We start from the raw sequence: 27,354 nt of genomic DNA, 5'->3' as shown, positions 1-27,354 counted from the left end.
ACATGTAAGCCAGTCCCTTTCTTTTCTATACACACATCATAATATGGAAAGGAGAATTTTCCCATTGGAAGGAACACAAGAACTGTGTGTTCCCAAAAAAAAGAATAAAAAAACTGCAGTGAAAGGTTTGATGTTTTTTGAGAACATGATCATTATCTTTTGATTTGCAGTGAATCGTTAGATTTTTATTTCGCACCAGAGTATTATTAATGGTGACAGTGGTGTGTTGTGTGGGCTTAAATAATTACTGAACTAAGATTATTAAATTATAAATATCTTAGTTCATAATCTTACTTAAGTAATTATTAATTTTTTGCTTAAATTAGTAATATCTTAATTTCTACTTTTTATTAAATTAAATTAAGATTATTATTACAATTTATTATATTATTAATTGAAATTAAGTATATATTAAATTTTTGGTTAAATTATTAATTGTAAATTAAAATTAAAATTATTTTTTATAGATAAGTTTGAATTAAAGAGCTTGACGCATTTGACTCAAGGTGAAATACAAAACTAAAAAGAAATTTTTGTATACACACATATTTTGTGTATTTTTTAAATATGCGTGATATTATATTAGTAGGTGATAATATTATAATGTTATTAAGTTAATATATATATATATATATATATTAAAATTATATTTATTAAAAATAAAGTGAAATATATCAGAACAAATAAAAGAATAATTATTGATAAATAAAGAAGAATAAAAGAAGCAGAGACATCTGATTTTATAAAAAATTAGTAAAAGTAACGGTCAATTTTTAAAATTTTAATAAATTGTTATATTTAAAAGGTAAAATTGATATTTTGAAAAGTGGATACAAAAGAGAAATCTCCATTATATATTGTTATATATATATATATATAAAACAGATTATTCATTAGGAGAAAAATAGTGTGAGAAGTTGCAATGTTTCTGTTTGTGAAAAGCGTTTTGTTGTTGTAAATGCTTACGTTGGCGGAGGTTGGAGGGAAAAGAAAATTTAAACATTCACTGCAAATCAAAAGATGATGATCTGGTTCTGCAACTTCTCCATATTAACCAAAGCTTCGTATGAAGATTTAGACTTTACTTTTTCGAAAGACTTCGAGGAGTAAACGATTCATGTTATCCTTTGATTTAGAAGAAAAAAAATTGTATTACACAGTGATAACTTTAAGAGTTAAATATGTTTTTGTCCCTCAACTTTCAGTAATTGTAAATAGTCTATCTTTGAAACTTTGGATTAATTTAGTCCCACAACTTTGGAAATACGTGTATTTAGTCCTTTTAATGATTTTTTTTAATTTATTTAACGTTTTAAACGCATTTTATGATAGTATTTTAATTGATTACATCGTTTAACTCATTCTCACTTCCATGTTTACTGAAAAACGTGTTTAAAATGTCAAATAAACTTAACAAAATTTGGCTAAAATAACTAAATTTTTAAGAGGGACTAATTTCAATTTTCATTAAAATTTGAGGGACCAAAATTAAATATTTAGATATTAATTTGAGGGACTAATTTTCAATTTTCAATTTTCAATAACTAAAAGAAAAATTAAATATTTAGATATTAATGATTATTGTGAAAAAATAAAGTTTTTTTTATTTATTTTTTTGTGACATAATTAATATTTAATTTGAAAACATTTTTTATCTTTTAAATTATGATCTTTTTTGTAAAAGTGTAACTTTCACTTGCTAATCTCTTTACATGAGAAAATATGGAAAAAAAAATAGCAATTTTGCATTTCTGCCCCTCCCATCACCTACAAATCAATTAAAAGAAACGTGAACAAATCTTCAAATCCTCGCTTACTATTTGTTTCAAATAGTAAATCTGTTTAAAAGAACATGACCTAAAGGAAAGATTGTGTGATTTGAGTAGATACGAGTGGAAAGTTTATAAAAGTTTATAATAAACACAAGTGCCTGCATATACGCATTTTTTAAACATGCATGATATTATATTAGCGTGCTATTACATTAGTAGCTGATGATATTGTATGTTATTAAGTTAATATATAAAATAAAACTATGTTTATTAAAAATAAAGTAAAATATATCAGAAAAGATGAGAGATTAACTGTTGATAAATAGGGAAAAAGAAAACAAATAAAGATAAACAATTTTATAAAAAAATTGTAAAAATAATGGTCAATTTTAAAAAATTTAATAAATAATTATATTTTAAAGGGTACACTTGGAATTTTAAAATGTGAACATAAAAGAGGGAATCTCTTTACATATTGTTATAGATGCATGATATTATATTAATAGATGATGATATAAGTTAATATATAATAAAATAGAATACATCAGAAAATATAGTTGATAAAAGAGAAGAAGCATAGATAGACGATTTTATAAAAAACTTGTAAAAATAACGATCAATTTTAAAAAAATAATAAATAATTATATTTTAAAGATTAAAATTGAAAATTTGAAATGTGAACACAAAAGAGATAAGAGATAATCTTTTTTATATATTGTTATAAAAAATAAATTTTACGATCTTATCCCTTCGATGTAAATAGAAGAAATGATATTCAAATAAAAATAAAAATATATTACAAAAATATAATTTATTCATATTATAATTAATAACTTAAGATCATTATTATTAGTCTCAATTATAACTTGAAATAATTTATAATATAAACAATTTAATTTTAACTCCACATTTATTTAAATATTTTATTTTATAGAATTAAATTTATTTACAAAATATATTTATTTAAATAATAATAATATTATTATTATTATTATATAATACTAATTATTATAATAATTAAAACTAAAATTACACACACATACACACACGCATATATATATATATATATATATATATATATATATATATATATATATATATATATATAATGTTTTCAATATCCATATAATTAAATATAAGTAAATTAAATTGCTAAAAGAGATAGACAATAAAGTAATTTTAATATGATGATTTGACTTTCCCTGCACATCTCTTTATTTTAGAGAGTGCCAAATTTTGCAACTCATTTACAAATCCACACTCTCAACTCAGCACAAACAAACATATCCAAACACGTTTTTTTTTAAGTTACTTTCCATCTGCATGAACAATATTCATACAAATCTAAACACAGCATAACAATCACGTCAAGATGTAAAATCTATAACAATATATAAAGGTGATTCCTCTTTTTGTTTCCACTTTTCATTTTCCAATTTTACCCTTAATTAATATTTTAAAAATTATTTATTTTATAATTAGTTTATTTTTAATCATTTTTTTAAATCTTTTTTATTTTGATCGTTATTCTAAAAACCTTTTTTTAACAGTTATTTTATTTAACAACTATTTTAAAATTTATTATATATATTTTAAAAAATAAATATTATTAATTTTATAAAAATTAAAAAATGCGGATACACAGACGCGACATCGCCTGTGTGTTCGCTAGTTTAATGTAAAAAATATCTCAAATAATCATTATCCTAATAAATAATAATATGATAAACCAATGAACAAAATTAAAAAAAAAATTACTAATTATTATAATCAAAATAGTTAAAATCAAAATTATGATCAACCTCGTCAAAGGTTGCAAATCGTAAAATCATAATAGTAATTTTCAAATTTTATAATATATATATATATATATATATATATATATATATATATATATATATATAAATTATTATTCAATTTTACGTATAAATTAATTTAATTTTATCCTCTACTAATTTAATTAAAATATATAAAATAATTAATATAATAAAAGATAAAAGTATAAAAATAATTAATGTTATTCGTCTTCATGAATAACGTTAATATATATTTGTTTATAAAAAACAACATATAGTATCATTATCATCTTTCTTTGTAAGAAAAGCAATAAATACTAACGATAAATTTCTATATGCAATTTACATCAAATTAATATTTATTCATTTCTTTTTAAGTTTTGTGTTTTTAATTTAATTTTCATTTTTTAAATTCAACATAATATGATTTTTTAATATTATGTTTAATTATTTTATATTATGTACACATGTATTATTTTGTGATATAAAAATGAAAATAGATAAATATAAAATGTTATGAATATTTAATTATTAATAATTTATTACTTTTATTTCTCAGATATAACGGACACCTTTTTATTTATAAATTTATAAACAACTGAAAAAAAAAGAGTAAATGTTTTATGTGCAAGTAAGAATTTTGAAACCAATACATCATTTTCAGTGCAGAAATACGTTGTTTAATAAAAAATAATCGTAACTTATAAAATTTTGTAGTATTTTGCAATAACGTGTTCTCTAAATCTTATCTAAATCGAACGTTAAAAAACCTAAAATATTATGCATAAAAAATTTCTTTTTTAAGTTAGTAATACAGTTAAGTTTCTCCAAATAAACTTTCATTTCACATAATCAATAACAATAAATTTATAAACATAATATATGATATATCGAGATTTATTACATAATATAAATAATATATTGTTTGTATATAAATATATAATTTTATAAATAATTTTTATGAATGTTCATGACAAATAATGTTCTATTTAAAAAATAATAATAATTTCTTATAAATATTTAACAAGAAGAAATTAACATATGAAGTTAAAGTTAAAATGAACATTAAAAGTAAAATGGTGAAATAAAAATAAGAAATGAAACATTTAAATTAAAATGGCTTCATGCCAATAACAATATTACATAATGAGATCAAGTATTCATAATTGATCTCAAAGTGAGAAAAATAACAAAATATTTTTAGGTATAAATACACATTTGATACCCAAACTTTTTCGGAAAGTTCAATGTAGTACCCGAACTTTAGGAATGTTCAATTTGGTACCCCAATTTTCTAGAGAGGTTCAATTTGGTCCTCTCCGTTAAGTTGGAGTTAACACCGTGTCCGTACAGGACACGTGTCAAGCCATGAAATTTTTATTTTTTTTAAATTTTTTTTCAAAAAATTAAAAAAAAAAATTTCAAAAAATTTAAAAAACTGCCACGTGTCAGTTTATCATCGTGCCACGTGGCAGCTTACAAGCATGACACGTGGCAGTGTAATAGTTGTTTTCAATTTAGTACCCCAATTTAAATTTTTGGTTCAATTTAGTACCCAAATTTTTTAAAATAATCCAATTTCGTCCTTTCCTATTTGAGACCAAATTAGTAAATAAGCTTAATTATAATTTATATAAACATGTTAAAATAATTGTTTTGAATTTATACATCAAATCACTACACCTAAATATTTAAATTATTTTATTTTTCACAAGTGTAAAAAATCTCATGTATAAAAAATTACAAAGGTTAAAATGAAAAAAATAAAATAATTTAAGTATTTAGGTGAAATGATTTAATGTATATATATTATAAAAAGTTATTGTAACATGTATATATAGGTTGTAATTAAGCTTATTTACTAATTTGGTCTCAAATGGAAGATGACGAAATTGAATGATTTTAAAAAATTGGGGTACTAAATTGAGCTAAAAATTTAAATTGGGGTACTAAATTGAAAACAACTATTACATTGCCACGTGTTATGCTTGTAAGCTGCCACGTGCCACGATGATAAACTGACACGTGGCAGTTTTTTAAATTTTTTGAAAAAAAAAATTAATTTTTTGAAAAAAAAAAAAATTCATTGCTTGACACGTGTCCTGTACGGACACGATGTTAACTCCAACTTAATGGAGATGACCAAATTTAACCTCTTTAGAAAATTGGGTACCAAATTAAACATTCCTAAAGTTCGGCTACCACATTGAACTTTCCGAAAAAGTTTGGGTACCAAATGTGTATTTATTCCATATTTTTAAGTATAACACATGATAAATTCAAGAACAAAATACATGTAGTAAGTAAATAAATCATTATAAATTGTTCTTAACTATTTTTAAACTTCATAACCTTCCTAAAATAACTATAAACTAAAATCACTCACTATAAAAAAATGTTTAATTAATAAACGATTTTAATAATCAAAATTTGTTAAAAAATTATCAGGTATTAAAATAGTTATTATTGTACCTAATTAAGTATTTTTATGTGTAGTGTTCTCGAGACATTATACCACTTCAGAATTATGCTCAATTAGAAATATTATTTCTTAGGCTTAATAATTCTTTTTAGTTTTAATATTTATAGTGGTTGTGTAATATTCTTTTTAATTATTTTGACCATTGGTTTCAACATTTATTAAAAGGAGTTAATGTAATTACTTAGATGAGTATTAACGTTTTTAAATGACGAAGACCTAATAAAACGATACATTTATGTTTTTATAAGATAAAAAAATGTTTATATTATTGTGTCAACTCATCCTCCTCTAGCAATATTAATAATTTAATGTGATAGCATTGATTTCTTTTAATAAATAATATAATCACTAAAAAATGGTGAAAACATTAAATAATTATTACATATAATGAAACCCAGAAAGATATTAAATATTATTTTTAAAATAAAAAATTTATTTTTATATTATCTTTGACTAAATATAAATAGTTGATTTCACTATCAATTATACCAAGGCTGGTATAGGGAGAGAATTATGCATAAATGTATTTTTCTTTAAACTATGAAAGTACTTCAATGATAAAAATTTATTACTTTCCCAGTTAGTCAATGATTACTTGGTTTACTTGCAACTTTGATTAGTGAATCACCAAAAATTACTGAGATGAACATTTAATTGAAACTATTAATTACTAATTTATAGCTAGATTTTTTTCTAGTTATTGTCGAGTTATTTAAGTTGGTAATGAAAATTTTAACATTATAAAAATTTAACTTAAAAGTAGTGAAGCAATGTTGTTGTTATGAGCATAATTGAATTTTGTAAAATCCACTTCCATTAATATTAAAGTGATGATCATATCAATTGTTTAGTTTTTTAGATGCTGTAGCTAGTGAGTTTATTTAATATTGTTGAATTTAAAACTTTGTTAAGTACTAGTCTAATCTAGTAATATAGTAATAATTTAATGATACACATAATAAAGGGTCCAGATCCGATTCGAGTTCGTTGGATCGGATCCTGGTGTTTCCCGGTATCCGGATCCACTGAGACGCTCCAGATCCAACACAAATTCAAAAAGTTAATTTCGCTCTCTATTCTCTTTCTCTCTCGTTCTTTATTCGTTCTTCCTTTCTCTGTCAACTCAACTCTTCTCTCTAATAATTCAAATCCCAATCCCTCCAACGGCTATTTCCAAACCCCATCATCTTTCTTCTTACCTTTCCCCATTTCCTTCGCTCTCTGTGTTCTTCTTCTCCTCTGCCCCAAAATGAAGCACTTCATGCTCCCAAGAAACCCTCTCAGGGACGCAGAACTCGCTTCTTCGGCCACCCCAGCCCCCTCTCCTAGCTCCGCCAAAACCCGCCCCTCTCGCAAGCACAAACACTCCAAAGAGAATGACCCTCCCTCCGATCCCAATCTCGCCGTTCCTTCTCCCGGAAAGTTCAAGAGCCCCTTGCCTCCGAGACCTCCCTCATCCAACCCTCTCAAGCGAAAGCTCGCCGTGGCCGCCGATGCCCTAGCCGACAATTCCCTCCCCGCATCCTCCGATTCCGGCGTCAAGGTTGGTTTCGCCTCTTATTGTTTTCGACTTCTTAGTTTCTAATGTCTTCTATCTGCTATCTGACTTCACTTTCTCACTTCTTGCCTTTTTTGCAGGTTATCGTGAGGATGAGGCCGCTCTGTCCCGACAAGGACGAAGGGGATCCCACTGTTCAGAAGGTTTCCAATGACTCGTTGTCCATCAATGGCCACAACTTCACCTTCGATTCCGTTGCTGACACTGCGGCTACTCAGGCAGGGTTTCTATTTTTAGTCATGCTCAGTACCATTCTTTTATTTTTATCCTTGGTTTGAAAGAGATATTCCCTAACGCGATTTTTGGCCACAAGGACTGTGATGAAACCGTAATTTAAAACCATGGCTTTATCTTCTTCAGAATTATTGATTTCGGTGTTTGATGCGCTTTGGGATCTTGTTTTTCAGCTGGATATTTTCGAACATGTTGGTGTGCCACTGGTGGAGCATTGCTTGGCTGGTTTCAATAGTTCAGTTTTTGCTTATGGACAGGTTTTTCTTCTTCCCGTTGACTTTTAATTTAACTTTTAGTTTTGCCCTGTTGTTGCTGCTCCTGTGCTGTTGAGTCTGATGGTGTTGTGTTTTTGAACTTGCTAGACGGGGAGTGGGAAGACTTATACGATGTGGGGTCCTGCTAACTGTTTGTTGGAAGAAAACGATCAGCAAGGACTTGCACCCCGTGTTTTTCAGCAACTATTTGCACGCATAAATGAAGTAAGCATTCAATTTTGGTTTCTTTTAAAATTATTTGAAGTGTTTGGACCATTTTTGTGACGTTTACTAACTGTTTCATTTCTTGCACAGGAGCAAGCTAAGCATTCTGACAAGCAACTCAACTATCAGTGCAACTGTTCTTTTCTTGAGGTTGATTAACTCTAAATTGCTTCTTCCCTGTTGGAGACCTGTTTAACCTTGTCAGTAAGTCCATTTGACACAAAGTTTGTTTTTGCAGATATACAATGAGCAAATCATGGATCTATTGGATCCTAGTCAGAGAAACCTACAGGTAAATTCTAAAACACCATTTGTGTTAATTGCTTTTCTCGTGCTTAGCAATTTTGGGCTGGAACTGATATTTTGTTTTTTGTCCAGATTCGAGAAGATGTCAAATCTGGTGTCTATGTTGAAAATCTTACAGAGGAGCCTGTGTCTTCAGTTAAGGATGTAACTCAGCTTTTAATAAAGGTATTTGTTACACTTACCGTACCACTGGTGTTGTATTAAGCCATATGTTCTCTTTCTTTTATGACTCAGTTTTGGGCATTGTCTTAAGGGGCAATATCATTAACCTCGGTAACTAGTTTTAGCCTGGTGGTGTACAACAGCTATTTTTTTATGCTTTAAAACATGAGATGCTCAATGGAAAGCAGTGAAGTTGCCAGAAGAAAATGGAAAGATTTTATGTCATGCATTGATATGATTTTAAATTAAATAATAAACTTTTAGTTTCACTTTTGTAAAGTTTTCTGAAAGAGTAAAGACTCTTAAAGAACATTTGTGTAGAAACTATGCTTCAAACGCTTATTATTGTTTTGCTTCAATTAAACAAATTTAATACAATGTACATCTTATGGCTGTAGATTACCACAACATCCCCTTTCATATAACGTGTTTTACTGATATCTGTCTTTCATAATGCAGGGATTATCAAACAGGAGAACCGGTGCAACCAGTATAAATTCAGAGAGTTCCCGCTCACACACTGTTTTAATTTGTGTAGTTGAATCTCGATGCAAGGTGATACACTATCTCATGTGTCCATAATGTGCACTTTTAGTAATGATGAGTGGACTGCTGATGTTATATGATAGAAGAATAGATCCTATGTTAATGCAGACAGTTGAAAGTGTTTGATTAAGCTAATATGAAGACCCAGGGTGTTGCAATTGAAAGCTTAAAAAATCTATTCATCCTGAATTTTTGTTCTTCTCAACAATTGTTTGCCAAAAAATTTCAGTATTTTAATGTAAATTAATGTTTGCAGAGTGCAGCAGATGGTGTGAGCAGATTTAAATCAAGTAGGATCAATCTTGTTGATTTAGCTGGGTCAGAACGACAAAAATCAACCGGTGCTGCAGGAGAGCGATTGAAAGAAGCTGGGAATATTAATAGATCACTCTCACAGCTTGGGTATGGTTTACTTGTGAGTGTATTATATTGAGAGCAAATAAAAGTGTTAAAGATAATTACAAATGGTGAATTAAAGCTTTGAATACAAGGCCAGAAACATGAGAAAGAAGAAAATCTTGTATGTGATTTGTTGAGGCTTTAACGAAGCCAAATATCATTGTATCCTGAAGTGCCAGATTCAGGTGCTAGGATAAATGTTAACAAAGACAGTTCAGTGCTGAAAGTTACAGTTTCTTAATGTTAGGACACTATGTAAATTAGACCCGTAAAATAAAGAAATGGCAAAACTAGATTTTGGCAGAGATGTAAGTGTTTTTTGAATCATGGATTTCTTTATTAGAAGCTAGCACTTTACTGAGGTTAAATTGTACTGCAGGAATTTGATAAATATTCTTGCGGAAGTCTCTCAAACGGGAAAGCAGCGGCATATACCATATAGAGATTCGAGGCTGACATTTCTGTTGCAGGAGTCTCTTGGAGGAAATGCAAAATTAGCAATGATTTGTGCTATTTCACCAGCGCAAAGGTAGTATGTGTGTGAAGCATTGGTCATTTGAAATGTTTTACCTTATAAATCCTTTTGTACTACAAAATTTTTTAAATGGCTTGGTCCTGCAGTTGTAGGAGTGAAACATTTAGTACACTGAGATTTGCACAACGTGCAAAAGCTATCAAGAACAAGGCTGTTGTTAATGAAGTTATGGAAGAAGATGTGAAGCACTTGCGACAAGTGATACGGCAACTTCGGGTATATAGTCACCTGTTTTTCCATTCTTCATTTTTCTTTTGTAGTAGCTTAGAAGTGTATGATATCGACAGGATGAGCTCCATCGAATTAAAGAAAATGGCTACAACCCAATGGACTCAAGTGGAGGTCATTCAGCAGCTTGGATCCGGCGAAGCTTGAATTTGTTACAATCCAGCCTCAATCGACCACAACCATTATCCCGTGTTGATGAAGATGGTGATGAGGAGATGGAAATTGACGAAGAAGTTGTTGAGGACCATGACGAAGCTTCCTGCAATACCAATATTCCGAGTAATTGTAATACTGCAGCTGATAATGACAATGGAATGAACACTGATGATCAGGTTTTAGCTCAACCTAGTGAGGAGAAAAATATGCCTGGTTGGCCTGGCAGTAAAAGTCTTAGTGAAGAACCATCATGTGCAATGGTACAGAACAGTTTGTCTTGTCCAATGGGCGAATCTGACGTTGGAAGTTTTACCGGTTTTTCAGCCCCAGATTTGCCCAGTGAGTCTCCTAGTGCAGCAATGAATTGTGTCTCACCTGCCAGCCTCAGCATAGTTCAGTGTGATTTGTCCCCAAACCTTAAATCCCCAGCTCCTAGTGTTTCACCTAGAATCAGTACCAGCAGAAAAAGTCTGAGGACATCAACAGGGTTCTCTCCTTCTGAAAGCGATCTTCATGTTGAAAAAGATTTGGGAATTAGAACTAGCAATAAGAAAAACTCATATTCTGCCTGTTCTAGTCAGACAGCTCCAAATTTCATTAGTAAAACAGAAAATTTAGCAGCAAGCATACGCCATGGTCTTGAAATTATTGATAGTTACCAACGCAATTCAACTTTGAGGCAGTCAGCATACAGGTTTTCCTTACGACCAAGAGAATCTAGATTAATTTTTCCAGTTGACAAAGTTGATGTGGGCCTGCAGACTTCTCTTGATGATAATGTTGGAGAGAATTCTGTTTCATTCACCTGTAGTAATTGTAAAAGCAGAGCACAACTTGAGGCCAACGAGAGTGACAATAACTCAAACCTACAGTTAGTACCGTTTGAATGCCCTGGGTCTGTTGATAGGCCAAAGAAACAAGTGCTCAAAGTAGGTGTAAAAATTCAGTTGCATTTCTTTTGTAGAACTTGAATTCATTATATCAGTTATAACTCCTTTTACTTCTGTTATTTAGGCAGTAGAAAAGGTTTTGGCAGAATCTATAAGGAGAGAAATGGCACTTGAAGAGTTTTGTGCCAAGCAGACTTCTGAGATATTGCAGCTTAATCGCCTGGTAAATTTCTTTCTCTCTTATTTACAACCATCTCATGTTGTTTTGTGTACGATGTTATTAATGAATGCTTCCCTTGTACTTGTAGGTGGAACAGTACAAGCACGAGAGGGAGTGCAATGCTATAATTGCACAGACAAGGGAAGATAAAATTCTTCGTCTTGAGAGCCTCATGGATGGTGTTTTACCCACTGAAGAGTTCATGGCAGAAGAACTAGTGGCTCTTAACCATGAACACAAGGTAGAAATATGTTCTTTTGTGGTTCACATCTATGAACAATATGGTCTTATGTTTTATGCTCATAATGTGTGATTACTATCAACAGTTGTTAAAGGATAAGTACGAGAATCATCCAGAAGTTTTGGAAATGAAGATAGAGTTGAAAAAGGTGCAAGATGAATTGGAAAAGTATCAAAATTTCTATAAATTTGGGGAGAGAGAAGTGCTGATGGAAGAGATACAAAGTTTGAGAAGCCAGCTTCAATTTTATATCGACTCTTCATCCACATCATCAAGGAAGCAATATCCGCTATTGCAATTGACGTTGTCTTCTGATCCCAGTACGACAGCAACCCTCACTGCCATTCCAGAGTTGACAGATGAGAGCGAGGAGACAAATGAAGTTCTAGCATCATCCAATAACGATATTGAAGCAAAGGAAAGTCTAGAATCCTCCAAGAATACTAATGAAGCAAATGAAATTCTAGCATCATCCAATAATGATATCGAAGCACAATTTGAACAAGAAAGAATTAAATGGACTGAGGCAGAAAGCAGGTGGATTTGTCTTTCTGAAGAACTTAGAGGTGAGCTTGAAAGTTGCAGATTGCTATCTGAAAAGAGGAAGCGGGAATTAGATGCTGAGAGGCAGTGTACTCAGGAGCTTCAGGAAGCCATGCACATGGCTATAGAAGGGCATGCAAGACTTTTAGAACAATATGCAGATTTGGAAGAGAAACACATCCATTTGCTTGCAAGACATAGACAGATCCAAGATGGAATCGAGGATGTCAAGAAAGCGGCTTCCAGAGCAGGAGTAAGAGGTGCAGAATCTAAGTTCATAAATGCCCTTGCTGCTGAAATTTCAGCTTTAAAAGCGGAAAGAGAAAAAGAACGAAGAATCTTGAGGGATGAAAATAAAGGGCTTCAGTCCCAGTTGAAGGACACTGCAGAAGCAGTACAAGCTGCTGGTGAACTGCTTTTGCGGCTTAAGGAGGCTGAAGAAACTGTCACTGCTGCACAGGTTAGCAATAAGTCAAATATACCTCCATGTTTGATTTTATCAACTCGATGACTTTTTATTCGGATACACTCAATAAGTCTCACATTTGATGTCAAACGCAGTTTAAAATATTTTTCTTTTCCTCCATTTGTTGATGAGACATCTTTTAAGAACAAAACCGTGATGAATATTTATGTTCTAAAACGGACAATGTCTCGGAAATACGATCGTTATTCCTAACGATGGTTGTGAGACTTGGATTGGATAAGAACATTTTTATTATGTTTAGTTGCAGAAACTTGTGATTATCTTTTGAAATTGAAGTCTTTTACTTGCTGCAGTTGAAAATCAATATTTTATCTAGTAGTGGTGAAATTCTTAAACCACTGGATCAGTTCGGTTCACTAACTGAGCCTCACTTTTTAAACATATAATTTGCAGAAACGGGCTATGGATGCAGAGCAGGAAGCCGCCAAGGCCTACAAACAAATTGACAAGTTGAAGAAGAAACATGAGAAGGAGATCATCACACTTAATGAGCTCCTTGCAGAAGCACGTTTGCCGAAGGAATCGGTACGACCAACTTATGATGACGATGTCGTCATGCCCAGTTATGACGACTCAAAGGAACCAAACAGTTTTAATGATCAGTTTGAGCCATTTCATAATAATGCAGAGTATGGCGAGCTTGCAAAACTAGCAGAACCATCATGGTTCTCTGGTTACGATAGATGTAACATATAAATATATCATCACATTACAATGTGTCATTTGTATTAATTTGTTCATATATGATTTGAAAGAAATGGTTGTATTCTTTAGTTCCTACTTTTTGTTAGCATAAACGAGTTTCTCTCCCCATTTATATCTTACTCAAAACTATTTTGAGTTGGCACAACATTTACCTGATAGCGATTGTCGGTTGCAAAGTCGATGATGCAGATTTTCATTCTTTGTTATTCTTAATCTCAATTTATGAAATTATTATCATTAACATATTTCTATTTTTTTTTTGTCTCAGCTTAAATTTAGGTTGGAAAGGGAAAATAGAATTGAATAAACATAAAATAATTTTCCTTTTTTTGCCTTGTAGTATGCATGTCTTTTAATAGTCTGTACTAACTTGGAATTCTTTAATTTTTCAAACAAGATTTCACCATACATAATTTTGGTCTGACTATTCTATTCTCATCTTCATTTACATAGGAATTGATATATTCATACTATTTAAACTAGTGTAAACACACGTGTTATCGTGTCTGTCTGTGTGTAAACATTTTTGAAATATGCATGTTATTAAGTTAATATATAAAATAAAATTATATTTATTAAAAATAAAGTGAATTATATGATAAAATATAAGAGAATAACGATTGATAAATAGGAAAAAAAAAACAGAAATAGATGATTTTATAAAAAGCTTCTAAAAATAACATTAAATATTCAAAAATTTAATAAATAATTATATTTTAAAGAGTAAAAGTGAGATTTTGAAATGTGGATATAAAAGAGAGAATCCTCTTTATATATTTTTATAGATACTGTTTTAAAATGAATTAAACATTTTTTTTATAAAAAATAAAAATTATAGAACAACATCTTTGTGATCATTTTCAGACCAAAGATATTAGAAAACTCAGATATTTCTTGGGTATTGAGGTGACACAGTCCAACAAAGACGGTATTGTTATTTCTCAACGAAAGTATGCACTGGATATTTTGGAAAAAACTGGGTTGATGAATTCAAAATCTGTTGACACACCTATAGATCCCAATACTGAACTTCTACCAAATCAAGGGAAGCCTATGTTAGATCCCGAACAGTATAGAAGATTAGTTGGGAAATTGAATTATCTTATAGTGACTCATCCTGACATTTCCTTCGCAGTCAGTGTGGTAAGCCAATTTCTTAATTCTCCGTGCGCGAAGATCATTGGAATGCAGTCATTCGTATACTGAAGTATATTAAAGGATCTCCTGGTAAAGGATTGTTATTTAGATGCTGATTGGGCAGGATCTCCTTCAGATAGAAGGTCTACATCCGGATATTGTGTCTTTATTGGAGATAACTTGATCTCTTGGAAAAGCAAGAAGCAAAATATTGTAGCAAGATCTAGTGCAGAAGCAGAATATAGAGTCATGGCTTCAGCCACTTGTGAGCTTGTTTGGCTTAAGCAGTTGCTCAAAGAGTTAAAAGAGTTACAGTTTGGAGACGTTAATCAAATGACATTTATATGTGATAATCAAGTTGCTCATCGTATAAGTTATAATTCTGTCTTTCATGAGAGAACTAAACACATTGAGATTGATTGTTATTTTAGTTGAGAAAAAATTATGTCTGGAGACATCAAGACTGAGTTTGTTAACTCAAGTGATCAGTTAGCAAATATTTTCACTAAATCTTTACGGGGTATGAGAATTAGTTATATTTGTAACAAGCTTGGTACATACGATTTGTATGCACCAACTTGAGGGGAAGTGTTAAGATATCTTTAATATCTTATTTTTTATTTTTATTGTTATTATTCTTCATATGTATTTCGGGCTTAGCCCATATATTCTTTATTATAAATACGATCCTTATGTGTATTTTCTACACAAGAAAGATTAATCTCAATATCTACTCTATCTGTATTCAATTATGATAAACATTTAAAAAATTATATAAAATACCGATGGAATAACTATGTCCTAAAAATAAACTATGAAACTAAGGACTAATTACAAATTAATATAAGTTTTTTAATACTTAATAAGGTGTTTTATAATATAAAAAGGAAAAATATGATAATAAGAACTATGTGAATATGTAAATAAATTTAGGGTTTAGGGTTTGTGAAGAATTGATTGCAATTACAATTTTCTTAAAATGTAAAAGTTCTATAATAAAAATAAAAATTTATAATAATATATTCAGATCTATTTGAAAGAAATTTAAACGATCCTAACAAATGAAGTAAAAAGTTCTAAAGATAATACGCTAAACGTAAAAGACCTATATTCTCATATTGAAATTTTAGATAGTACTGTATTATGTATTTCCTTTAACTTATTTTATCGTAACATTTGTATCAAATTTTTGAAAATATACAGTATAATTAAAATTATTTTATATTTGAAATTATTTTGAGTTAGTTTTATTAATATTCTATTATTTAAAATTATTTTACAGCGTGCCAGGCACAGGTTTCTAATCCCGTTTGAAAAACACGACACTATTTTTTGTTGTTCACTCTCTCTTCGCGTAGCCGAAGCAGAGAGAAGTTGAATAGAGCGATGGCGCCTCCCATTCCGAAAGTTCTGATGGTCAGATAAATTCAGTCCTCTCATGGATATTGTTTCCATGTGGTGTTCTTGCTGTTATTGTTGTTATTGTTGTGACCTTTTGTTTTGTGATTTTCCTTTCAGGTCGCAGAGAAGCCTAGCATCGCTCTCTCGATTGCTTCTGTTCTCTCTCGCGCTCAGGTACTTGTTTTTGCATCTCGCGTACACACTGTCTTACTTCAAAACCTATATAAATGTTTCCTCAATTCAAAACCTATATAGATGTTTCCTCAATGCAAATGCAACCGAGTCTCATATTACTATTATTATTTAATTAGAATTCACTGTAGTTTTTTACTCTCTTATTCAATCACATATTGCCATATATGATAGGTTTACTTGTTTACTTATTTTTATAATTCAATTAGAACGCAGTGACAGTTCTTACTCTGATTTAATCACATATTGTCAAGTACGATAAACTTGTTAACTTTTATAATAATCACACATACTTGAGATGATATGTGAATGTGACTGATTGTCAGTGTAAAATTTTTGCACTGAGTATAAATATTAGCTGTACGTAAAAATTAAACATTTTGAAGCACATTATTTAAGCAGATGTTTACGAGAAGGGGAAGTACGGAAGTTCATGAATTTGAAGCAAAGTTTCTTGGATCGCCTGCATATTTTAAAGTAACATCAGTTATTGGGCACGTATTCAGGTATTTTTCTTATCTTTTTTCGAGATCGCTTATAAAGATTTTAATTTTTTAATTTTTTAATTTTTTGTATATCTTTTGAAATATTATATGAGGCATTTGCCCTGGCTTTGTCATGTCTCTCCTTGAAATGAAAGTTGTGTTAGATTAAAAGTTAATGAATACTGTAGAAACTCGGTGAGTGGCATGCAAAGCAAGAAATTCTATATTACGATGCTGTTCCACAACTTCCATATGATTAAAGGAAGGAAAGGACAGTGCATAATATATGATAAAATCACTGGAGTTGTTTGACATGAACCTCTATCTAGTTTGTGGTTTAATCTCATTGTCATTGAAAGTGTAGCAAGTGTCTTGTTTTCTACTAATTTTTTGAAGGTTGGAACAGTCTATGATGCAAACTATGCTATTTGGTCTCACTGCACGATATACAAGTCTTAAATACTGAGTGTTTTGAGTATTCACTCTGGGTTTTCTATGTTTTGTTGATAATCTAGCGTAGATTTTCCTGCTAAATACCAAGATTGGTCAGCCACAGATCCGTTAGATCTCTTTCAGGCTCAGGTTATAAAGAATGAGTCAAACCCAAAGGTATTCCTTTACATATGTTTCCTTTTCAGTATTATTTCCTGCTTTTCTGTCAGTATTATTTCCTTTTCACAAATCACAGTAGAAGAGACTCAGTTGTTGTTGCACTGGCTCCTCTATGTGTTCTCATAAAATCATTTATACATTATCTGGAGTAATTGGTAGCAAGATAGATTACTTAGTGTTTGTTTTCCTAACTGAAACTGAAACCCAATTTATGATGCTTTGTATGCTCACAGTTAGTATGTAATTAGAGCAGACAATAACATTAAATTTTTGGAGGGATCTATCTGTCTATATACATTTCCTAAAGGTTGGTGATGATTTTACGAATGTTTTCAAAACGTGCTTAGAAATTCACTTGGGGGAAATGTTCCGGAACTTATATTTTTTTATAGTTTTCATGTGTTTTTGTGTTCTTCAAGTTTTGAATACTACAAAGGTGCCACAGGTTGTAGGCATACAAGAGATTTTTTGTTTTTCCAATGGCAAATAAATATAAATTTCTATCACAAATAATTACGTATTTGTAACATGTATCATTAATAGGTTTTCATAAGTCATTGGAAAGGGATAGAGGTATGGAAGGTCATTTTGTGTGCCTCAGCTTGCTGGAGAAAAGTTAACACAGTTCATAAACTTTTAGACACCTTCCTTTTAGAAGCAAAGTTGTAGAAGCTTTGAAAAACATGAAGCCAAGAGTTGCTTTAACTCCAAAATATCCTATAAGTGAATATACTGGCCTTCAAAAATGGGCAGTGCACGCACTTTTCACAGTTGTGTTGAATGTGATTTCTTACTTTGTAATTAAATTTAGTTATAACAATGAGGAAAATGAGAACAAGCTCTTGGGTGTAGATTGCTTGATCAAAGAAGGTCTGGTATCATTTCAAAGTTTCACTTGATCTTGACTCTTATCAAGGGTGATAAATATTCATTTTATAATTTCGTTTAAGCTATCTTGTATATTTATTCTAGCAGTTTCTGTTTCAGTGGTGTGAGACTTGATACTGTTTTAAATGCTTTTCACAGGGTGTTGTAAAGGCCTGATTGTATTGAAATGAGTTGAGCTGTTTTTTTTGCCTTCATTGCACTCTATACATTTTGAAGAGTGTTAATTCCATTGATGCCTGCAAAACTTATTACAAATTGGGTCATACCAAATGGAAATTTGTCATCTATAGTTGACTTATTTGTGATGATTTCCTGTAGTTACTAACACAGTTTGTTTTATTCAGGCGCATATTTGTAGACATTTAAGTCAAGAAGCTCGTGGATGTCGTTATTTGGTATTATGGTTAGATTGTGATCGTGAAGGAGAAAATATATGTTTTGAGGGTAACTGTATAATTTTTCATTTTAACATATATGTCACTACCCTTGTTATTCTTCTTTATTTTTTGATACTTTGATGACTGTAACCAGTCTATGCTATGTTATTGCAATGCAAAGTTAGTTGATGTGAGTTTTTATTTGGTTATTGAAAAAAAAAACCTAGCCCCTTAGAACAAATGGATTTGTAGTTGTCTAAGGTAGCTTACGCAGAAATAATAAATTGAATATTAAAATGTAAAATAAAGCTGCCTGCCAGAGACCCTTGTTTTAGGATGAACATAACTCTTCAGCCCAATCTCTGTCCCTTAGAAAGACTATTAGTCAATACTATTCTCTAGGTTTGTTTAATACTGGCAGCTTAGTATTTGCATCTAATTTTTTGTCCTTTCTTTGTTTTATTTTCTCCTTAAGGTACTAAGAAGAAATTGCCAGCTAAGATTGTCCTTCTGTGCAATATTTCAAGTTGTTCATTGATATGTTATAAAAAAAAAACACCTACAGAGAGGAAAAATAGAGGGAACAGGGAAACAGGAATTAGAGGGGGCAGAGAACATACAGAGAGAAGACAATATGAAGTTTGTTATTATTATTCTGCTCTGGAAGGGAAAATCTTTGCTAAATACAGTTTGTTAAGCATAACAAACCATAGGAAAAAGACACTATTTTTTACGCTTATCCTGGTCAGTAACAAAATCCATCATCCAATTGGGTTTTTTTCTTCTTTCAACCTTGCTTGTTATTGTACTGCTCCTCCTTTCCATGGGTCATATCATTTATATCAAGGAGACTTGATGTTTTCTATTTTTGTTTTTGGTGCTTTATGTGTATCGGTTACAAAGCCAGAGGTTGGCCTTCCCTACATTTCAAAATTTCCCTTTGCCATTTGCAGTGAACATTTCTTGCCTTGTTTTATAATGGAGCATCTTGTCTTTTGCAGATTATGCTTTCACATTCAGTATTTTTTGGAATGAACTAATCAACTCCAAAATTTCAAATCATATTTTGAACCATATAAAATATTGAATGTTGTTGCAGTTATACAGTGCACTGGTTTCAAAACAAATGACACTTACCGTGCACGCTTCTCTTCTGTTACTGAGAAAGATGTTGTGAAGGCCTTAGACAACCTTGTCAGACCAAATAAAGATGAGGCGATGGCTGTAGATGCTAGGCAAGAGATAGATCTGAAAGTTGGAGTTGCGTTCACTCGATTTCAAACGGGTTATTTCCAGGGAAAATATGGGAACCTGGATTCCAGGGTTATCTCGTTAGTTTTCTGCTCTGTATTTCATTTTTTATTGTGTTTGCTCTGTTATGCCATATTTCTAATTTGTTATATTTCATTTGTAAAGAATGATTGGCTTTGATTTTTAACTGTATCAAATGATATTGTGCAATCCATGCAGCGAATCTCCCTCACCTAATGAGATAAGACTCTGTTGTTGTTGTTGATGATGATGATGATGAAGAATTATAGTCATATCTTGCTATTTAGAATTATTTGAAATCAGAATATGTAACTTGTGCATATCCCAGAGTAGCAAGAGCTGAATAGAGATTTGCATTATAGTGGTTGAACTAAACCTTGCCACAAGAATTGTGTCAAAAATAAAAAAATAGCTGGTTGATGTTGATTGCAGTGAGGGTTTACTTAGTTTTTGGCTTGTTTATTACCGGAGAAAGGTCAGACAGTTGAGTAAACCACACAAGGCTACTAATGTCTTAAGTTCACAATGCTTAAAGCCTCATTCTGTTTCTGCAAATCCCAAAAGAAAGAGACCGATCAACTTCCTATTCTTCCTGCAATGATACTGCTGATCTCAAGATCAGCTTGGTATATATCATGAATTCATTTTCTTGTAGCTGAAGCTTTTGGAACTATTAGTAATGTGATGTGATATACTAGTTTGATTCTTTTTCAATTTTTTATTCAAGTGGCAATAATCCCTTTGTAATAAATTAATGACTATGTTATCATTATGTCTGCTGTGTTTTGTTTTGTTCTGTGCTGTTATTCTTGTTCTTTTATGCATTCCGGACCTGAGACTGCTTAGGTTCCAAGGCTTGACATGCACTGCCTCCTAGTAATGCAAGCTGCAATATCTTCTCTAGGTCTACTTGCAAGTTGCATCTTAACATTATTTGTTTAAACTTTGATGAAGTTATTGATTGCGGTAATTGCTGCCTATTTCAGCTATGGACCCTGTCAGACTCCAACCTTAGGATTTTGTGTGCAGCGATATTTACAAATAAACACTTTCAAGCTAGAAAAGTTTTGGAGTTTGCACCCTTACATAATTCAAAATGGCTATGAAATTCAGCTAGAATGGCATCGTGGCAGATTGTTTGACATAAATGTGAACAATTCTATTCCTTTATATTTGTGTTCTTTCTTTGTCTCAAACCAACAAATGAAGGACATCCTTTAGACACTTTTATTCCATTTCAGGTTGCTATGATGTTTCAAAAGCTTGTTTCTGAAGATGGACTTTTGGAAGTTACTGAAATATCAGAAAAACAGGAAACCAAAAGTCGTCCTGTTGGTCTAAACACAGTGAACCTTCTAAAGGTTAAGAATCACATGGAGAAAATAACCTTTTAAATTATAAATAATGGATTCAGTTGAATTTTCTTTATATATATCAAATGCAAAATTCCACTATTATGTAATGATGCTTTATTCTATGGAACTCTGTTAATGTTTGTACTCTAATCTGCTGTAAAAATCAGACTATTTCTATATTTCATTTTGATTTCAGTGTTTATTTCTTGAGTTAATGCAAAATAACTTGAATACAATGTTCTTTTCAGGTTGCTTCAAGTGCTCTAGGATTTGGACCTCAGATGGCTATGCAAATAGCTGAACGGTTGTATACTCAAGGTTTCATCAGGTTTTCTCACAATTTCCTGGTCTTCTATATTAATAATGTTACATTGTCTTAATTTGTAGCATGTACTAATGTTTGATTGGTTTCTGCACAATGTTTCTCAAGCTATCCACGCACAGAAAGCACAGCATACCCTCCTTCGTTTGACTTTCGTGGTGTCCTCTCCGCACAAACAAATAATCCAACATGGGGTAATTATGTACACGGGCTACTTACCACTGGTTATCAAAAACCTCGTCTGGGAACAGATGTAGGTGACCATCCTCCCATTACCCCAATGAGATCAGCAGCAGAAGATATGCTGGGCAATGATGCTTGGAAGCTGTACCAATATATTTGTCAGCACTTTATAGGTACAGTTTCTCCGGACTGCAAGTATATAAGGTAAAAAGTTATACTGTTTCTACATTTCTTGATCATCGCCTTATGGTTTTGACATCATTCAAATGTTTTCACAATTGTCCTGTGCCTTTTGTTTGGATTGTTTTATCGGAGGCATTTTTGTTAATTTATGTTTGTTGTGGTCTCTCCTAGTTGTCTATTTGAATAATTAAACATTTTGATAATTTTAGCAATACGGTAGTACGGGTACAAATGTCAAACATTCTATAACAATGTACTAAACCTGGGTAATATCTCTTCATAAATTCATAAATACATAGGCTATGCATCCTATTAGAATTTTCTCTCTTCCAACTTCTTCTTTCCGACTGTATCAAAGTGTACGTGGTAGAATATTCAGGATGTGGCTTACCCCATATTGTTGTCATAATCATAATAATATAATTTTTACAGAATATATTGCCATAATTTGTGTGCTTCTTTCTTCTAAACTTAATCTTTGTCTAAACCATTGCAAACATTCACCTGGCCTTGCAAAATGGACTTGGTAAACATTTTTTTTTTTCATACATTATTGTCATTCTTCCAGGAAAAAGGTTGAGTTTTCCATTGGCGGAGAGGCCTTTCATTGTACAGGGCAGCATGTTGTCACCAAAGGATTTACTTCTATAATGCCTTGGTTGGCGTTAAATGATAAAAATATTCCATCATTTGTAAAAGGCCAGAAAATAGAAGTATCAAAGTTGGAGCTCTATGAGGTAACTGTGGTGCCTCCTGACTCATTCAGATTCTGTAGGCAGTACTTTTAGATTTAATCCAAACTTCTAGCCATTTCTAGTCTTTTTTGTTTTGTCTTTTTTGGTGATGGTGTAAGGCCACAAAAGGAACTGTTCAGTTTTATATTCAAATAGATTGTCGAATCATATATCCATTTCTGGGAAGAAGAAAAATGTCGAAAGTCATTTTGCATTAGAGTTCTGTATATGTTACGGATATCTAACCCCACAAGTTCTACAGGGGAGTACCAGTGCTCCAGATTACCTAACTGAAAGTGAGCTGATATCCCTGATGGAGAAGAATGGAATAGGAACAGATGCTTCAATTCCCGTACATATTAACAACATATGTGAGCGGAATTATGTGCAGGTAATTGATATAGACATGTAACCTATATAGAAGCATCATTGTGTGGATATTCATCTAGTCAAATTTCAGGTACAAGCAGGCAGAAAGCTTGTCCCAACCCCATTAGGCATTACATTAGTAAGAGGTTATCAAACTATAGATCCAGATCTCTGCCTGCCCGATATTCGTAGCTTCATTGAGCAGCAAATTACTCTTATTGCCAAGGGTCAGGTAGATCATCGACATGTGGTACAGCATGTAATTCAACAGTTCACGCAGAAGTTTAGTTACTTTGTCAAAAAGGTGGGCTAATTTTGGTTTAGTGATTCTTTTTGTCTTGGTGATCATATGGTTGTATACAGTTGTTTTTTCAATTCTCACAACACATTAGATTTTTATTTGTTTATATTTAAGTTTGTTTTCTGCTTGATTCTCCTTTCTCCAACCTTAACCTGAAGATCATGTTCTTTTGAACTTGTTTGGGTAAAAATTTACTCTTTTTTTTCTTTGTAATTTGTTCACAGTTTATCCTGTATTTCCTTGGGTTCATTACATCTTTTGCTTTGGTTTTACAATCTATGCTTACCATTGTTTGTCAAACCTTTTATTAATAACATATGACTTCTCCTTTGAATGCATCCGTAAGTTGATGCATACTGGATTTATTCCATATGTATCCGTGAGTAGAAATATTCCATGTCTTCTATATTATTTCCTTTCAAATATTGTCCATAACGAGTGCCCGTGACAATTTCTACTAAGTTGCACATGGATGTAGGTTACATTGTTCTACTAATTCTGTTGCTTTCTATCTTGCTCAGATTGAAGATATGGATGCATTATTTGAAGCACAGTTTTCTACGCTTACTGATTCAGGGCGTATTCTGAGTAAATGTGGTAAATGCTTGAGATATATGAAGTACATTTCTACTCAGCCTTCACGATTGTATTGTGGTACATGTGAGGAGGTTTATTATCTCCCACAGAAGGGAACCATCAAGGTAGTATTATATAGCCTGTCTAATAATATCGACTCTTGACAAACTGTTGACTTTTGGTAAATTAATATTATTGTGAATTAGTTTCTATCGAAAGTATTTTGTGTGATTGTATTAAGTAGCCTTTTTAACATTTCTCCCCATCCTTATTCGGAAGAGTAAAGTCTTCCTATCTTTCCCTGTTTACAATTTATCTTTTCTTCCTTCTATTTTCTTGTCCTAAGCTAATTTGTTATTGGGGCTGACTTCCTTTCAACCATTTATGCCTTTTCCTTCAAAACAATATCATAACAAATCCTATGAATTTCAGACCTCTGATATGCAGGCATAAAATGTCGTTGCTGTCAGAAAACTATTGAGAGTTTCCGTTTCATTTTCAGAATGTGTTATAGCTTTCATACTTGGACTGGTTACATTGATTTAACAACTACCATATCTATATAATTAGAGGATGACTATATAAACAACCCTTTTAAGATTATTACGGAACATTATGTATGCTATCATGCACAGTGGCTTCACTGTTTATTAGATCACGAGCAAGAGGACTTTTAAGTGTACCTTTTCACCATTCAGTTCCTTCCTAACTTGTCTAAACTTGTAATCATTATTATTATTTGGGCTTCTCTCCCTCAGAGATGTGGAACAAAGATAAGAAAGAAAACAAAGAAGGGGATTGGGGTAATATTTGTCAAACACACTGCTCCAGCGGATTGAGTGTGAATATACTTGGGGAAGTTAAAAGTAGTTGAGAAGGAACCGTGGTAATCATATTTTGCAAGAATGATTGATATATTTCACAAATACAGAGTCAGTAGCTTATACAAGATACTAGCTGAAAGAAAAAAACAACTATACAGAATACAGTTCTAGAATTTAATGCAAAACAGAACGCAGTTGCAAGAAACTAACTAATTAAAAAATTGTTATTCTCCTAATGTATGTGTTGCCCATTGGATATTTACTGTTTCATTTAGTCTTTTTGCCAGTCATTCACATTTCTTCAACTTTTTCTGCAGCTGTACAAAGAATTGTCTTGTCCTTTAGACAATTTTGAACTTTTAATTTGCTCCACGCCTGGCCCAGATGTTAAATCATTCCCACTATGTCCATACTGCTACAGTAATCCCCCATTCGAAGGCATTGAAGCACTCATCAATACCGCTAAAACTGGTAATGCTGGCAAGATTGGCAAGGGATCTGGCATGCCCTGCAGCCTATGCCCTCATCCCACTTGCCCAAATTCTCTGGTTTCCCAGGGTGTATGTGCTTGCCCAGAGTGCAGTGGAACACTTGTCTTAGACCCAATAAGTGCTCCCAGATGGAAACTTTGTTGTAATATGTGTAATTGCCTAGTTTTTCTTGCACAAGGCGCACACAGAATCTCCACAACTAAAGAGAGGTGCGGTGAATGTGACTCTTCAATCATAGAAGTAGACTTCAACAAGAAAACAACTCCTCTGGAAGACGGAGCAACCTTACACCGAGGCTGCATTCTATGCGATGAGTTGCTTCATTCCCTCGTGGAAATGAAACATGGTAGAAGTTTCAAGCACATGAGCTCAAGAGGAAGAGGTAGAGGAGCAAGAAAAGGTGGAAGGGGCCGAGGACGCGGGGGTGGAAAAGTGATGGATCCAAAAATGAGCTTCCGAGATTTTTAAGTAATGCCCAGGTGTTCAACACAGTTTTGTTTCAAGAATGTTTATTAGTGTTTTACAGTTACGGTTTTGTTGAAGCAATGATTTGTATTTTTTTGTACAGAGTTCTTGAAATATTTATAGTAGTAGGCAAATACTTTCAGTGAAGGCTTGTTACAAAATTTGAGGTAGTGCACACAATATGCCCGCTATTAACTATGCATTTGTCTGGGGATATGCGTGTATTTTTATCTTGATAATTTATGATTAAATGTAATGACTGGAATCCCTAACCAGTATATCTGTGTACAAATATTAGGTTAGTCGTGGATTATATTTATTCTTACATCTTTAGGATTTTGTATAAATGTAATTTTATTAATAGTTAAATTATAAGTTTATATTATCTCTACTATTTTATCAAACGGAGTAATTAGAATAAAATCAAATTAATAATATATATTTAGTTTTAAGACTTAATTAAGTTTTGAGTGTTTGATAAATTTTGAAAACTTGAGTATTCAATAAATTTTTTGTCTATTGCGTTCTAAAAATATAAAACTTTTCAATGGAGTCATGTTAGATTTTTTTTGTTAATCAGATAATGTGGTGATTATCTTGTTACATTTAGTTTTTGTCAAAAGTAGTTTTATAATATCATAACAAAAATTCCAATTATTATCCACCTCCTTTTCTTATTGAATCCAACTGCATTCACGAAACACTACTTTTATTATTGTGAATTGCTTCTATCTGATGTTTCTATTTCCAAAGGATAACACTTTCATTGGAACTTTTTTCTCCCACCATGAACACCATGATGAAGTTTCAAATGTTTTTGAGGTTCAAATGATATAATCACGGCAAGACTTCGAGGCCATTATTATGAAATAGGTTCCAAAATTCTTTAACAATCACCTAATTAACAGAAGAATTAACATCAAATACTCAATTGAAAAATTTTTAATTTTTAAAAAATTAATAAACCATAAAAATTTATTATGAACTCAGTTGAAAATTTACATTTATTAAATACTTAAAACTTACTTAATCTTACATTTATTAGGTACTTAAAACTTAATTAAACTTAATTTTAATGTACATAAAAGAGATATTAATTAATTTTGAATGTTTAATTATTGATTTTGAAACAGAAGTATCCTAATTAAGACTTAAAATTAAGTGTAACTAATATTACCTATCATATTTATTATTTTTTGTCTCCTTCCTAAACACTTCTTAAAGTATAATAGTATCTCCTTGTTTCCGTCATCATCTCATCTACTAATACAATATTTATTATATTTTTTACTTTTCTTTTTGTTCAAAACATATCCAATTGGGCAGAAGTGAAAAATAAAAAAAAAACGGTCAAATACATTTTGATGAGAAATATTTGTATTAATAAATACTATTTTAAGTATTTATACATGAATGAACTTATATATATATATATTATTTTATTTTTT

The 27,354-nt window shown here is 31.3% G+C and overlaps 2 protein-coding genes across 5 annotated transcripts; both read left to right on the top strand.

The window, feature by feature from the left end:
• Positions 1 to 7,161: 7,161 nt before the first annotated feature.
• PAKRP1 (phragmoplast-associated kinesin-related protein 1) lies at positions 7,162 to 13,831 on the top strand. Its single transcript, XM_028059726.2, has 16 exons — positions 7,162 to 7,593; positions 7,689 to 7,826; positions 8,016 to 8,099; positions 8,205 to 8,321; positions 8,412 to 8,471; positions 8,560 to 8,613; positions 8,700 to 8,792; positions 9,249 to 9,344; positions 9,592 to 9,737; positions 10,114 to 10,263; positions 10,356 to 10,485; positions 10,557 to 11,582; positions 11,668 to 11,766; positions 11,852 to 12,004; positions 12,090 to 13,007; positions 13,428 to 13,831. The coding sequence occupies exons 1-16, from the start codon at positions 7,300 to 7,302 to the stop codon at positions 13,728 to 13,730; spliced, it is 3,861 nt and encodes a 1,286-aa protein (XP_027915527.1). The 5' UTR covers positions 7,162 to 7,299; the 3' UTR covers positions 13,731 to 13,831.
• A 2,253-nt stretch (positions 13,832 to 16,084) lies between these two features.
• On the top strand, positions 16,085 to 26,181 carry LOC114174991 (DNA topoisomerase, type IA, core). Of its 4 annotated transcripts, XM_028059740.2 has the most exons (15): positions 16,085 to 16,292; positions 16,395 to 16,451; positions 16,872 to 16,975; positions 17,470 to 17,563; positions 18,799 to 18,898; positions 19,931 to 20,162; positions 21,090 to 21,252; positions 21,345 to 21,464; positions 21,707 to 21,786; positions 21,889 to 22,167; positions 22,715 to 22,883; positions 23,143 to 23,271; positions 23,341 to 23,553; positions 24,072 to 24,251; positions 25,268 to 26,181. In XM_028059740.2, exons 1-15 carry the CDS (start codon positions 16,263 to 16,265, stop codon positions 25,907 to 25,909), a joined length of 2,592 nt encoding a protein of 863 aa, XP_027915541.2. In that variant the 5' UTR covers positions 16,085 to 16,262; the 3' UTR covers positions 25,910 to 26,181. The 4 variants fall into 4 exon arrangements, with proteins under 4 accessions (XP_027915541.2, XP_027915549.2, XP_085532065.1 ...); XM_028059748.2 differs by lacking the exon at positions 16,085 to 16,292 and having other exon boundaries at positions 17,475 to 17,563; XM_085675939.1 differs by lacking the exons at positions 16,085 to 16,292; positions 16,395 to 16,451; positions 16,872 to 16,975; positions 17,470 to 17,563; positions 18,799 to 18,898 and adding an exon at positions 18,951 to 19,575.
• Positions 26,182 to 27,354: the final 1,173 nt, after the last annotated feature.

This window comes from Vigna unguiculata, chromosome 1, assembly GCF_037176805.1.
Source record: "Vigna unguiculata cultivar grain cowpea cultivar isolate G323 ecotype 2 chromosome 1, ASM3717680v1, whole genome shotgun sequence".
Taxonomy (NCBI): Eukaryota; Viridiplantae; Streptophyta; class Magnoliopsida; order Fabales; family Fabaceae; genus Vigna; species Vigna unguiculata.
This window is presented reverse-complemented; position numbering and strand designations above follow the sequence as displayed.

Bases quoted from the DNA above. Each gene is read 5' to 3' on its own strand.
- PAKRP1 (XM_028059726.2), top strand. From the start codon at position 7,300: ATGAAGCACTTCATGCTCCCAAGAAACCCTCTCAGGGACGCAGAACTC. The intron at 9,345-9,591 runs GTGATACACTAT...TAATGTTTGCAG, and splicing joins TAGTTGAATCTCGATGCAAG to AGTGCAGCAGATGGTGTGAG. The intron at 11,583-11,667 runs GTAGGTGTAAAA...TCTGTTATTTAG, and splicing joins CAAAGAAACAAGTGCTCAAA to GCAGTAGAAAAGGTTTTGGC.
- LOC114174991 (XM_028059740.2), top strand. From the start codon at position 16,263: ATGGCGCCTCCCATTCCGAAAGTTCTGATG. The intron at 18,899-19,930 runs GTAACTGTATAA...ATGTTGTTGCAG, and splicing joins AGAAAATATATGTTTTGAGG to TTATACAGTGCACTGGTTTC. The intron at 21,253-21,344 runs GTGAACAATTCT...ATTCCATTTCAG, and splicing joins GCAGATTGTTTGACATAAAT to GTTGCTATGATGTTTCAAAA.